The sequence below is a fragment of the Hyla sarda genome, chromosome 2 (genome assembly GCF_029499605.1).
Source record: "Hyla sarda isolate aHylSar1 chromosome 2, aHylSar1.hap1, whole genome shotgun sequence".
Taxonomy (NCBI): domain Eukaryota; kingdom Metazoa; phylum Chordata; class Amphibia; order Anura; family Hylidae; genus Hyla; species Hyla sarda.
Window position 1 is genome coordinate 484427214 of NC_079190.1, and position 14426 is coordinate 484441639.

Consider the following 14426-nt stretch of genomic DNA (forward strand, 5'->3'; position numbering starts at 1 on the left):
GACTTTTTGATCACTGTTTATTCACTTTTATGTGGTATAAAAAGTTATCAAAAATGCTCTATTTTGGACTTTGGAATTTTTTTTGCGCATACGCCATTGAACGTGCGGTTTAAGAAGTGGTATATTTTTATAATTCGGACATTTCCGCACGCAGCGATACCACATATGTTTATTTTTATCTTTATTTACACTGTGTTTTCTTTATTCTTGGAAATGCCGTGTGATTCAAACTTTTATTAGGGGAAGGGATAATTGAAAGGGTTAATGATTTTTTTACACTTTTCTTATGCCATATTATAGCTCCTATAGGGGGGGCTATAACATTGCATTAACTGATCTTTAACACTGATTGATCCATCTCCATAGGAATGGATCAATCAGTGTTTTCGGCGATTGAATGCTCAAGCCTGGATCTCAGGCTTGAAGCATTCATTCGGCGATCGGACAGCGGAGGAGAAGGTAAGAGACCTCCTCCTGTGCTACAGCTGTTCGGGATGCCGCGATTATAAAGCGGCGATCCCGAACAGCTCCCTGAGCTAGCCAGGCACTTTTACTTTCGTTTTTAGCCGCGCGGCTCAGCTTTGAGCACGCGGCTAAAGGGTTAATAGCGCGCGGCATCGCGATCAGTGCCGCGCGCTATTAGCGGCGGGTCCCGGCTTCACTATGACGCCGGGCCTGCAGCGATACGATGCGGGGTCACCGTGTGACCCCACGTTATATCGCAGGACCAGGACCCAGGATGTACCCATACGTCCTGGGTCCTCAAGAGGTTAAAGGGGTACTCTGCCCCCAGACATCTTATCCCCTATCCAAAGGACCTCCGCGATCTCCCTGCTGCACCGGTGTTCGTTTAGAGCATCTGGTGCAGCGCTGGAGCGCCGGAGGCTTGTGACATCCTGGCGGCTCCCACGCTCGTGACGCCATGGCCACACCCCCTCAATGCAAGTCAATTTGAGGGGGCGTGATGGCCGTCATGCCCGCTCCCATAGACTTGCATTGAGGGGGCCTAGCCATGATGTCACGAGTGGGGCGTGGCCGTGATGTCACAAGCCTCTGCCCCGCATTGCCAGCCATCCGGCTTGGAGCGAAGTTCGCTCCATGCACCGGATGTCTCACTGAGATCTCGGCAGTTCCGAAAGGCGGGACCAGAAATGTTATCCCCTATCCTTTGGATAGGAGATAAGATGTCTAGGGGCGGAGTATCCCTTTAAGTAGCTAACTAAATCTTTGTCCCAGGTGAAGCAAAGCCTATAAAGTACACTGACCCACCTGACATTTGCCAGAAATTACTTACCATAAAAACTGAATAGTCCCCAAAAACATTCTAAAAATGTATAGGAAATTCCAAAAAAGAAAAGTAAAAAAAAGTAAAGTAAAAAAAAAATAAAAAAAAAAGAAAGTCATTGAAGTGTATAGAATCCGCGGTACACCTCACGGTACAGCGAGCAGTTGCGGGAGTTGGGAAAGTGTTGAGGTGAATCGCTCGCCGTACGCAGGCTCCACTACAGACACTTAAGCTCCATCAGGCGGTTCGGATCTCAGCGTTTTTGCAATTATCCTAAAGTATTTCTCTGAATATAAAACTACTCGACAGCCATCAAAGGGAAAAGCGGAACATTTAACGTTCTCTTTCATGGCGTCAAAGGAGGTTTGGGGATTTTTTTTTTTTTTAAAAGGTAAATCTGCCATCAGAGCTCTATTGTGTGAGGAGAAGGAACCTGCTCAGTCCCCGGTAGGGAGAAGTCACATAATAGACGGAGGATGGATGAGCCACAATGCAGATTTAGAAGAAGAAAATCTAACTCAGCAGTTGCTTCCATAAGTAATATGGACATTTAAGGGGGTACTACGCTGCAAGACATCTTATCCCCTATCCAAAGTATAGGGGATAAGATGTCTGATCGCGGGGGTCCCGCTGCTGGGACCTCCCCATGATCTCCCACAGCATCCGGCGTTCTAAGCAAACGCAGGGATAGTGACAACATAGCAACGCTCCCTCGTCATATCACATCACGGCCCCTCCATTCAAGTCTATGGAAGGGGGCGTGTCGGATGACACGCCCCCTCCCATAGACATGAATGGAGGGGGTATAACGTGACGTCACTAGGGGCGTGGCCGTGACGTCACGATCCCACCCTCTGGCTCGGAGCGTTCTAAACTAAATGTTCAGAATGCTGAAGCACTGGAGTACCCCTTTAACCCTTTCTATACTCCTTGATAAATAGGACATGTTCACGAGGCGGAAGTTTTGCGGAATGTCCACACAGAAAACATGGGCTGACACTGCGCAAATAGCATGTTTAAGGACCGCTCGGAAATGCGCCATGTGCATGGATGGCAATGCATTTCCGAGTGGATTCTGGCAAAAGAATTGACAATTTCATTCTTTTGGCGGAGACCACAATCGGAATTTTGGCAGCAATAACATCTGCCACAGAAATTCCGCCATGTGCACAGTGAAAACAGAATCCCACTGAAAACAATGCGACTCCTTTTCCGCTGAACTGGGCTCAGAAATTCCATTGTGTGAACATGGCCTTAACCCCTTAAGGACATGGCCCATTTTGGTTAAAGGGGTATTTAAAAATCTTAATAATTCCAGTAGTTATCAGCTGCTGTATGCTCCCCAGGAAGTTCTTTTATTTTTGAATTTCCTTTTTGACTGACCACAGTGCTCTCTGCTGACACCTCTGTCCATTTTAGGAACTGTCCAGAGCAGGAGAGGTTTGCTATGAGGATTTGCTCCTGCTCGGGACAGTTCCTAAAAAGGACAGAGGTGTCAGCAGAGAGCACTGTGGTCAGTCAGAAAGGAAATTCAAAAAGAAAAGAACTTCCTGTGGAGCATGTAGCAGCTGATAAGTGCTGGAAGGATTAGGATTTTTAAATAGAAATCATTTACAAATCTGTTTAACTTTCTGGCACCAGTTGATTTAAAAAAAAAAAATGTTTCCCAGTGGAGTACACAAAATATATATTGTGTACCAATTGGTGATGATGCCTGGTACCGGCCCACTAGGTGGTACCCCCCCCCCCCCCCCGCAATTATAAACAAAAGGTATAACACTATGTGAGAGAAAGTAGTGGTAAGGGAGGTGCTAAATAAAACTTCACATTTATTAATGTCTTGTTAAAATATAAAATCACATGATAGTGATGAGTAGTTTGGTCAGCTGGGTACAGTACCACCAATGGGACACTGTTTTATAGAAAGACACTGTTAATAACACAAGTCATCTCCTAAACTCATCAGGAGAATAGAACCCCTATTGAATCCTCTCCCCAACTTTGTTTTCTCTAAACCGGGAGAAACAGTATCAATAAGTCCGCTAAATTGTTTGAAGAAAAAGATGCTGCATTATTATATTTCATTATTTTCTTCTTATTATTATTATATTTTATTGTTTTATTTCACTATTGTTTCATACAAGGATATGCTTAACCCCTTAAGGACGCAGCCCTTTTTCACCTTAAAGGAGTAGTCCAGTGGTGACTCAGTGGTTTACAACTTATCCCCTATCTTAAGGATAGGGGATAAGTTGCAGATCGCGGGGGGTCCGACCCCTGGGGCCCCCCGCGATCTCCTGCGCGGAGCCCCGACAGCCCGCGGGAAGGGGGCGTGTCGACCTCCGCACAAAGCGGCGGCCGACACGCCCTCTCAATACAACTCTATGGCAGAGCCGAAGCACTGCCTTCGGCAATCTCCGGCTCTGCCATAGAGATGTATTGAGGGGGCGTGTCGGCCGCCGCCTCGTGCGGGGGTCGACACCCGCTATCTCGGCGGAGAGCCGGGGCCCCGTACAGAGAGATCGCAGGGGGCCCCAGCGGTCGGACCCCCCGCGATCTCAAACTTATCCCCTATCCTTAGGATAGGGGATAAGTTTTTCACCACTGGACTGCCCCTTTAAGGACTGAGCCCTTTTTCGCAATTATGACCACCGTCACTTTACGAATTAATAACGCGAAAACGCTTTTACCGAATATTGTGATTCAGATTTTTTCGTGACATATTGTACTTTATTTTGGTGGTACATATTTGGCGTTAATTTTTGGCGTTAATTTTTTGGTGAAAAATCCCAAAATTTCAAGAAAATTTTGCATTTTTCTAACTTTGAAGCTCTCTGCTTATAAGGAAAATGGATATTCCAAATAAATTAAATTTTTCTTCACAAATACAATATGTCTACTTTATGTTGGCATCATAAAATGGACATATTTTTGCTTTTTGAAAAAATTAGAGGGCTTCAAAGTAGAGCAGCAATTTTCTAAAATGTCATGAAAATTGCTAAATCTGAAGGGACAGATGTTACAGAACTACAACTCCCAGCATGCCTGGGCAGTCGAGGCATGCTGAGAGTTGTAGTTTGGAAACATCTGGAGGGCTACTGTTTGGGCACCACTGTAACAGTGGTCTCCAAACTGTGACCCTCCAGATGTTGCAAAACTACAATTCCCAGCATGCCCAGACAGCCTTTGGCTCTCTGGGCATGCTGGGAGTTGCAGTTTGGCCCCCCTAGTGGTTGCCACAGTAAAGATCGATTTACTTTCACTTTCAATTCCCCCCCCCACTGTGGATTCCCTACCTGAGCAAAGATCCAGCAGGCTCCAGCGAAGATCCCAGGTCCCCAGGCATCTTCTCCTGCAGGTACGGCCTCCATCTTCTTCCCAGAGCCCCTCGACATCCAGGGGCAGGCAGAACGGGGGGGTTGCAATGGCAACCCCCTGTCCTACACTGCCATTGGTCAGAACTCCGTTCTGAGTAATGGCAGGGGATAGGAGGAGATCGCAGCTTTGTGACCTCACTCCTATCCTTTAGGCTGATCGGGGCTGTTGCTGACAGCTCCAATCAGCCCTATTTTCCGGGTAATCGGGTCACCAGAGACCCGATCAGCCCGGAATTGGAGAAAATCGCATGTCTGAATTGACATGCGATTTTCTCCGATCGCCGACATGGGGTGGGGTCTCAGGACCCCCTGGGCGATGTGCCAGGGTGCCCGCTGAATGATTTCAGCAGGCATCCGGCTCCGGTCCCCAACCGGCTAGCGGTGGGGACCGGATTTCCCACGGGCGTATGGATACGCACTTGGTCCTTAAGGACTCGGAATGCAGGGTGTATCCATACGCCCTGTGTCCTGAAGAGGTTAAAGGGGTAGTCCAGTGGTGAAAAACGTATCCCCTATCCTAAGGATAGGGGTAAAGTTTGAGATCGCGGGGGTCCAACCGCTGGGGTCCCCTGCGATCTCTCTGTACGGGGGCCAGGCTCTCCGGCCAGCGCTCCGGATCTGCCATAGAGTTGTATTGAGGGGGCGTGTCGGCCGCCGCTCCGTGCGGAGGTCGACACGCCCCCTTCCCGTCGGGGCGCCGTACAGGAGATTGCGGGGGGCCCCAGCGGTCGGACCCCCCGCGATCTGCTACTTATCCCCTATCCTTAGGATAGGGGATAAGTTGTTCACCACTGGATATCTCCTTTAAAATTAGACATGTCAGGCAAGAGGACAGATCCTCTTCATGACATAGAGCAGTGATCTTCAAATGGTGGACCTCCAGCTGTGGCAAAACTACAACTCCCAGCATTATGGTTTTATTATTACCATATATACTTGAGTATAAGCTGAGTTTTTCAGCACGATTGTTCATGCTGAAAATGCCCCCCTCGGCTTAAACTCGAGTGAACAAAAAATGCTTCTGGCTTATCTTTGAGGGGATGGGCCAGGTGATCCATCTTCGGCCATCTATGCTGCAGGGACCGTCCGGTGGGGAGGGTTAGTCGTTGCAGGCTGTCCATCTCCACTGGGAGGCCCTCTTCTCCGCTCCGGGCCGGCCCCGAACTAGTGACGCTGCATTGACGCCACCGGGCAGGGCCGTTCATGTGCAGGGACATCACAGACGTCTGCTGCGCATGGACGTCCCTGCGCGTCGTCAACTAGTCCGTGGCCGGCCCGGAGCGGAGAAGAGGGCCTCCCGGTGAAAATGGACAGCCGGAACGACTAACCCTCCCCACCGGACGGTCCCTGCAGCATAGATGGCCGAAGATGGACGGCCCGGACCAGCTTACCCTTCCACAACTGGGGAGGTGAGTAGAAAACAAAAGGGGGGTCTGGATGATGATGAAGGGATTGACAGGCGGTGTTGATGAAGGGGGGTCAGGATGATGACGAGGGGGATGATGGCGGGGTGATGATGTGATGACGGGGTGATGATGATGGGGTGATGATGACGGGGTGATAATAAGGAGGGTGATAATAATGGGGTGTTAATGACGGGGGTCTGGATGATGATGACATGGGGGAAGATGTATTTCCCACCCTAGGCTTATAGTCGAGTCAATAACTTTTCCTGGGTGAAATTAGGGGCCTCGGCTTATATTCGGAACGGCTAAAACTCAAGTATATACGGTACTACTATTGTTATTGTTTTGGTATTATTATTATTTTATGATAATATTTCGTTATTATTTAATAAAAGGATATGTCAGGAGAGCGGACAGATCCTCTTCATGAAAGAGCAGTGGTCTCAAACTGTGGACCTCCAGCTGTTGCAAAACTACAACTCCAAGCATGCCCGGACAGCCAATAATAATAATAACAAAAATAACTATTATTATTACTATTATATTGCATTATTATTTCATACAACTATTTACTTAAAATTAAAAATGTCGGGAGAGCAGACACATCCTCTTCATGACAAATATTCTTATATTTCATTATTATTTTATTATGATTATTTTTATTTTTTTCTATATGATTGTTATTTTATTTATTTATTATTATATTTCATTATTATTTCATACAAGCATAGACAGAGCCTCTTCGTGACATTGAGCAGTGGTCTCCAAACTGTGGACCTCCAGCTGTTTCATAACTACAACTCCCAGCACACCCAGAAAGCCAACGGCTGTCCGGGCATGCTGGAAGTCGTAGTTTTACAACAGCTGGAGGTCCAGAGTTTGGGGACCACTGCCATAGACTAATTTGTTACCATTACATCACAAATTCTGTCTTGGATACAATTGGGGGAGGAGCGATTGAAAATAAAGGGGAATTATTGAAGTGAAGGAATGAGATATAAATGAGGAATAAACCGCCATCTCCTGCACTTGATGTTCTCTATAGAAGCAGAACTGTCGCGCTTTGAAGATCTGACAACAAAAAAGTAAGTCGTCTACCTGTTTGAGGATCTCGGCGGCGGTTTCGTGCGAGCAATCAAATATCACATAAAACTCCTTGGCTTTCTTCATCTCTTTGAGCAGAGGCCGAGCGTCCTTGTTTCCTGAGGGTAATTGGCGGATTTTTATTTTGATGTTGTATCTTGATGGGGCCTTGATGAGTTCTTGCAGGCGAATTAAACCTAAAGGGAGAAAATAATAATCGAAAAATTAGATCATCACTAAAAAAGTCTGAAAACTGGATAATAAGGATCTTCCTAAAAGTGCTGTAAAAAACGAAATGATCTGCCTTTGTTAGGAAGGAAAGTTTTATTTTAGAAGATTTCATTATCTTCACCTAGCGTACCCGAACAGCATATTTTCTAACATCTACTTAAAGGGGTACTCCGCTGCTCAGCGTTTGGAACAAACTGTTGCGAATGCTGGAGCTGGCGCCGGGAGCTCTTGTCGTCATAGCCCCACCCCTCATTTTGTCATGCCCTGCCCCCTCAATGCAAGTCTATGGGAGGGGGCGTGACAGCCATCACGCCCCCTCCCATAGACTTGCATTGAGGGGGCGGGGCGTGACTTCATGAGGGGAGGGGCTATGACTTCATGAGCTCCCGGCGCTGGCTCCAGCATTCGGAACAGTTTGTTCCAAATGCTGAGCAGTGGAGTACCCCTTTAATCTCTTAAAGGGGTACTCTGTTCCTGGACATCTAATTCCCTATTCAAAGGATAGGGAATAATATGTCTGATCTCCAGGCAGCAGTCCGGCGTTCTGAACATTTTTGTTCAGAACGCGGGGTTCGGGCGGCCATGGTCGTTATGTCATGCCAAGCCCCCTCCATTCATGCCTATGGGAGGGGGCCTGACAAGCAACCAATGGGGTAGGTGGACCCCCAGCGATCAGACCCCCAGGATCAGACATCTTATCCCTTATCCTTTGGGGACAAGATGTACAGGAGCGGAGTACCCCTTTAAGGACAGAGCCATTAACATTTTTGCATTTTAGTTTTTTCCCCTCCTGTTCTAAGAGCCATAACTTTTTGTGGGACCAATTTCACTTTGTAATGACACCTTTCATTTTACCATAAAACTTACGGCGAAACATAAATATATAATATTTTATTTTTTTATTTTTTTTAAACCAACAATTTTGCTTATTTTGGAGGGTTTCGTTTTTAAACAGTGCACTTTACGAAAGAACTGACATGTTCTCTTTAGTCTGTGATTTTTTGTTTTTATGGGTCACTTTTTTGTTTTGATGGGACTTTTTGATTGCATTTTATTAACTTTTTTCTGACATGATGTAACAAAAATGATCAATTCTGGTATTTGGTATTCAGTATATAAGGAAGGGGGAACAAAAAAAAGAAGAAAAATAGCCAGCACAACTACCTAATACATGGGTGCACGCTGCTGTGGCAAATACAAAGTATACAAAAAAGAAGGTAGCAGCACTCTTTAGCAGCACAACGTGCACCCGTGTATTAGGTAGTTGTGCTGGCTATTTTTCTTTTTGTTTTTGCTGTGCAAGTTAGGGGGAGTGGCCCCCTCTGTAGCCGTGCACCCAGTGGCGTACCAAGGGGGGGGGCCTGCCCAGAGTGCCACTCACGAGGGGGGTGCCATGACGGAGTAACCCCCCCATCCAGGGGCGGACGGGGGCCCGGTTGGGTTAAAGGCCCGCCACCGGCACTACTGAGGATCCAGGACACTCGTCCCAGATCCCCAGCGGACAGTGCTGCCCTGCTGCTGAGGAGATCGCTGCATGGGACATCTGGGGATGAGTTAATTTTTTATTTATTTTTAACTCTGCCTGTACCTATGGGGAAGAGGGGGGGTAACTCTGCCTATACCTATGGGAAAGAAGGGTGGGGGTCTCTGCCTATACCTATGGGGAAGAGGGGGGGGGTAACTCTGCCTATACCTATGGGGAAAGGGGGGGGGGTAACTCTGCTTATACCTATGGGGAAGAGGGGGAGGGGGAGGGAAACTCTGCCTATACTTATGGGGGAAGCGCGAGGGGGGGTATGCCTATGGGGAAAGGGGGGGTAACTCTGTCTATACCTATGGGGAAGAGTGGGGTTAACTATCTTCCTATACCTATTGGGAAGGGAGTTAACTCTGCTGCCTATACCTATGGGGAAGGGGGGGGGTTAAGTCTGCTGCCTATACCTATGGGGAAGGAGGGTTAACTCTGCTGCCTATACCTACAGGGGAAGGGGGAGGGGCTACCTAACTTTATACCTGGATGCCTAACTACATACCAGGCTATCTAACTACCTACATACCCATGTACATATGTACATATCTGGCCTTCATACATGGCTGCCTAACTACCTAGCTATCCCTCTACCTACCTGGCTTGTCACCTACCTACATATCTGGCTTCCTGATCTACATACCTAGTTACCTTTTTACCTGGCTACCTACCTACATGCCCTTTTACTGTGCAGGACACCAAGGAGGGCATTATTATTGTTTTTGGGCCTATAGATGAAAAGAATTTGTAGAGGAGGGGAGGGCACTGGAAAAATGCAGAGTCTGACATGTTTGTCCTGCAGATGTTAAGAGATCCACATGGTGGTCTTATCCGGAGGAAGAAGAAAAGGAAAGAGGACGCTGCTGATCAGAAAAGAAGTTATTGTGAGTCCCAAAATGTAACTGTAATCACTGATATGGTATACAGATCCCGTGTACAGCTGATATCTACCGCCGTATAATCATTTATATTGTATACAGATCCTTTATAGTATACTGGTCTGTGTATAGTGGTATTATTCAGTACAGTATGGCGGTATTATCCAGTTATTGTGTGGTGGTATATATTTACTCCTTGTATACCAGTATTATTGGTCATGGAAATTTACCTACGTTAAAGTGTTTCTTACATATATAAATTTTAGTTTATTGTGTGTGGGATTTGGGTGGAATAGGGGCATGGCAGAAGATTGACAAGCTGCAGAGCCTAGCAGGGGCCCTTGCCTATTTTTGGCCACGAGGCCCAGAGTGTTGTCAGTCCGCCCCTGCCCCCATCCACTGCTGCACCGCGATGCTTTTTCACCATGGCACCTGCATCTGTGAAGTCAGAATAGCAGGGGAAGGAGTGTTGCGGCGGCGGTTGCTTCACGGATCTTTTAAAGGAACAGAAGGATCCATCACCAGTGGTCGGACGGAAGCATCATCAAAATGTAAGTAAATAATTCTATGTGAAGTGAGGGGTGTAATTAACCCCTTCATGACCCAGGGTTTTTCCGTTTTTGCACTTTAGTTTTTTCCTCCTAACCTTTAAAAAACCATAACTCTTTCAATTTTGCACCTAAAAATCCATATTATGGCTTATTTTTTGCGCCACCAATTCTACGTTGTAATGACATCAGTCATTTTACCCAAAATTCTACAGCGAAACAGGAAAAAAAATCATTGTGAGACAAAATTGAAGAAAAAACACAATTTTGTAACTTTTGGGGGCTTCCGTTTCTACGCAGTACATTTTCGGTAAAATATACACCTTATCTTTAGGTCCATACGGTTAAAATGATACCCTACTTATATAGGTTTGATTTTGTCGTACTTCTGTAAAAAATCATAACTACATGCAGGAAAATTTATACGTTTAAAATTGTCATCTTCTGACCCCTATAACTTTTTTATTTTTCTGCATATGGGGCGGTATTTTTATGAATTTTTTCATGATATAAAAAGTGACCAAAAATACACTATTTTGGACTTTGGAAATTTTTGGTGCGTACGCCATTGACCATGTGGTTTAATTAACCATATACTTTTATAATTCGGACATTTCTGCACGCGACGATACCACATAGGTTTATTTTTATTTTTATTTACACATTTTATTTTATTTTTTAACTTTTATTAGGGAAGGGGTTAAATGATCTTTATTCACTTTTTTTTTGCAGTGTTATTGCTCCCATAGGGACCTATAACACTGCACACACTGATCTATTACATTGATCACTGGTTTCTGGGGAACTATACTGCACCTAATGTGGGGAACTATACTGCACCTAATGTGCGGGAACTATACTGCACCCAATGTGGGGAACTATACTGCACCTAATGTGGGGAACTATACTGCACCTAATGTGGGGAACTATACTGCAACTTATGTGGGGAACTATACTGCACCTAATGTGGGGAACTATACTGCAACTTATGTGGGGAACTATACTGCACCTAATGTGGGGAACTATACTGCACCTAATGTAGAGAACTATACTCCACCTAATGTGGGGAACTATACTGCACCTAATGTGGGGAACTATACTGCACCTAATGTGGGGAACTATACTGCACCTAATGTGGGGAACTATACTGCACCTAATGTGGAGAACTATACTCCACCTAATGTGGGGAGCTATACTGCACCTAATGTGGGGCAACTGTACTGCACCTATTGTGGGAAAACTGTACTGCCAACCTAATGTGGGGGAACTGTACTGCCAACCTAATGTGCGGGGACTTATACTGCAAACCTATTGTGCGGGGACTTATACTGCCAACCTAATGTGGGGGACTATATTGCACCTAATGTGGGGGAACTATACTGCCAACCTAATGTGGGGGAACTGTACTGCCAACCTAATGTGCGGGGACTTATACTGCCAACCTAATTTGCTGGGACTTATACTGCCAACCAAATGTACGGGGACTTATACTGCAAACCTATTGTGCGGGGACTTATACTGCCAACCTAATTTGGGGGAACTGTACTGCCAACCTAATGTGCGGGGAACTGTACTGCCAACCTAATGTGCGGGGACTTTTACTGCCAACCTAAGTCTGATTAAGGGAGACTGGTGAAGGGTAGAGGGTCTGATTATGAGTGACAGGGGACTGAGTAATAAGAACATGGGACTGGTGAAGGGGGGGGGGGGGGGTCTGAGTCTGCTTAAGGGGGACTGGTGAAAATATTTGTTGCAAATATATTTTTCCTCTTTGTGTATGTTTATGGGGTAATAAGGGGACACCACAAGGTTAGCTCGGACAGGGCGCCTGAACATCTAAGGCCGGCCCTGTAGCCTCCCTGACACTTTTCCCACTACCCAGGTTACAACTGTAACCCAGCTAGCTGTCTGACTGTCCTGCACCTCCGTCCCACTATCCTCCCTCACCTCCACCCCAGAGAGTACTTGCTCAGTGAGCAGGAGACTCCTCTCCATGTTGTCAATGCATCTCAGTGTTGCCAATTGCTCCTCTAGATCCAGGATCTGGGTTTCCAAATGAACAACTCGCACACATCCTGCACAACAATATTCACCCTTAAACTGCTGTTCAAGGATTGCATACACTGAACAGGATGTACATCGGACTGCATTTTCCAACATGGAGGCCATCTAGTTATGGGGATTTCACAGATTAACAGCCAAAAACAGACAGTAAATATTACAATTAAATTCTCTGTAGACCTTGAGAGTTAAAGTCTCTACAGTGTAAGCAAAGTAACACTCACAGCGATCTCAAACGCCTGCTTTCAAACTCTCTGGTTTTCTAACCACTCACAGAGATTTATACACCTGTGTGTGACTAATCTACCCCTCCCCCTAGAGGTAGAGTCGGCCATCGTGAACAATTGTTTATGAATAACTTACAGAGGATGGGCGGACCAAATGGCCAAAATGGGCCATATCAGCTGAACATTATCTTAAAGGTGTCAACAGATATTACCATACCTGAGTGGGGAGCTATACTTGCCTAGTCTTGTTGGTTTTGGCTCTAATTCCTCCTCCTCAGTGTGATTGACAGTTCTTATCACCACTCAGCTCTCTAAGCAGACAGAGCAGAGCGATGACGCAAGCTGAGGCCGGGCTGTCACTCAAACTGAGAGGGTGTGATTACAGGCAGAGAAGATTGGACTAGGTGAGTATAGCTTCCGACTACTTAAAGGGGTACTCCGCCCCTACACATCTTATCCCCTATCCTAAGGAACCCCCGCGATCTCTCCTGCAGCACCCCCTGTCATCTGGTGCACAGAGCGAGCTTTGCTCCATGCCCGATGACTGGCGATGCAGGGGCCGGAGGATCGTGACGTCAGGAGGGGGCAGGGCAGTGATGTCACGATCCTCCTCTCTTCACCTGCCTCCTGACCGGCTGCAGACATCTCTCCTCTGCTGTGCCATCCGGCAGACCAGAGAAGTAGATTGTCGATATTATTGATCGGTATTAAAAATCAAAAAGATAGATATTAACTGTTACAGTTTAATAATGGGAATAAGTAACCTCTTACAAAATCTTTTCCCATTTTACAAACAGAAAATTGTAAAAAATAAAAGAAATCAACATATTTGGTATAGCCATGTACAGAATAGTCCAAATTATTAAAATATAATGTTAATGGTTCCATACGGTGAACGGCATAAATCACATATACGCAAATGTGGTGCTGATAAAAACAATAAATCACAGATTAAGTGCCCATACAAGCATAACCATATGAATAAAACATGTCCAGGGGTGAAATGTGAGTGCAGGTGCAGTGACCATGAAATTTTTATTTTTGTTAACCCCTTTCCTCCTCACTTTCTTAGAATTATAACACTTTAAATTTTCTACCTACAGACTCCTATAAGGGCTGTTTTTTTTGCGCCACATACTGTACTTTGTAATGACATCAATCATTTCACCACAAATTCTACGAAAAACAAGAAAAAAAACATTGTGGGGCAAAATTGAAAAAAACAAAACGCCATTTTGATTTTTTTTTTAGTGGCTTCCGATTCTACACAGTGCACTTTTCGGTAAAAATGACACCTTATATTTATTCTGTAGATCCATACCATTAAATTGATACCCAGCTAATTAAGGTTTGATTTTGTTTTACTTCTGTTAAAAAAAATTATATCTTTTTACACTAAAATTAGCAAGTTTAAAATTGTCCTCTTCTGACCTCTATAACTGTTTTATTTTTCTGTATACAGGGATGTATACGAAAAAGAAATAGCCCTCATACAGTGTAAAACATACTAAGGTTGGGTTCACATAACATGCAATACAGGACCGCATACGGCTGGACCACGGTTTTAGGTCCGGTGGGAAAACCAAATATGGGACAAAAATGAGCCGAACGGAGTCAGCGCTTCACTCCAGTCGGCTCACTGAGATACATTACATACGGGCCGCATACGGTAAGGATACGGGAGCGCCCGGTTTTAGCTTCCCCCCAGCCGTATGAGGTTCCGCATTGCACAAAACGTGATGTGAACCGGCCTTATAGTGTTCAAAAAGTTTGAGGTATTTTTTGGAAGCAGCACTGACTTT

At 45.6% G+C, this 14426-nt stretch overlaps 1 protein-coding gene across 8 annotated transcripts in view; it reads right to left on the reverse strand.

The window, feature by feature from the left end:
* The window catches only part of GRIK1 (glutamate ionotropic receptor kainate type subunit 1), a 512490-nt gene that overhangs the window by 240561 nt on the left and 257503 nt on the right, over positions 1 to 14426 (reverse strand). For all 8 annotated transcript variants that reach the window (XR_008889112.1, XR_008889113.1, XM_056559535.1 and 5 more), the window contains exon 4: positions 7167 to 7348. Coding sequence is in view for 6 of the 8 variants with exons in the window: in XM_056559535.1 (XP_056415510.1) it covers positions 7167 to 7348 (182 nt within the window). In the remaining 2 variants the exon portion in view is untranslated. The remainder of the gene's footprint in view (positions 1 to 7166; positions 7349 to 14426) is intronic.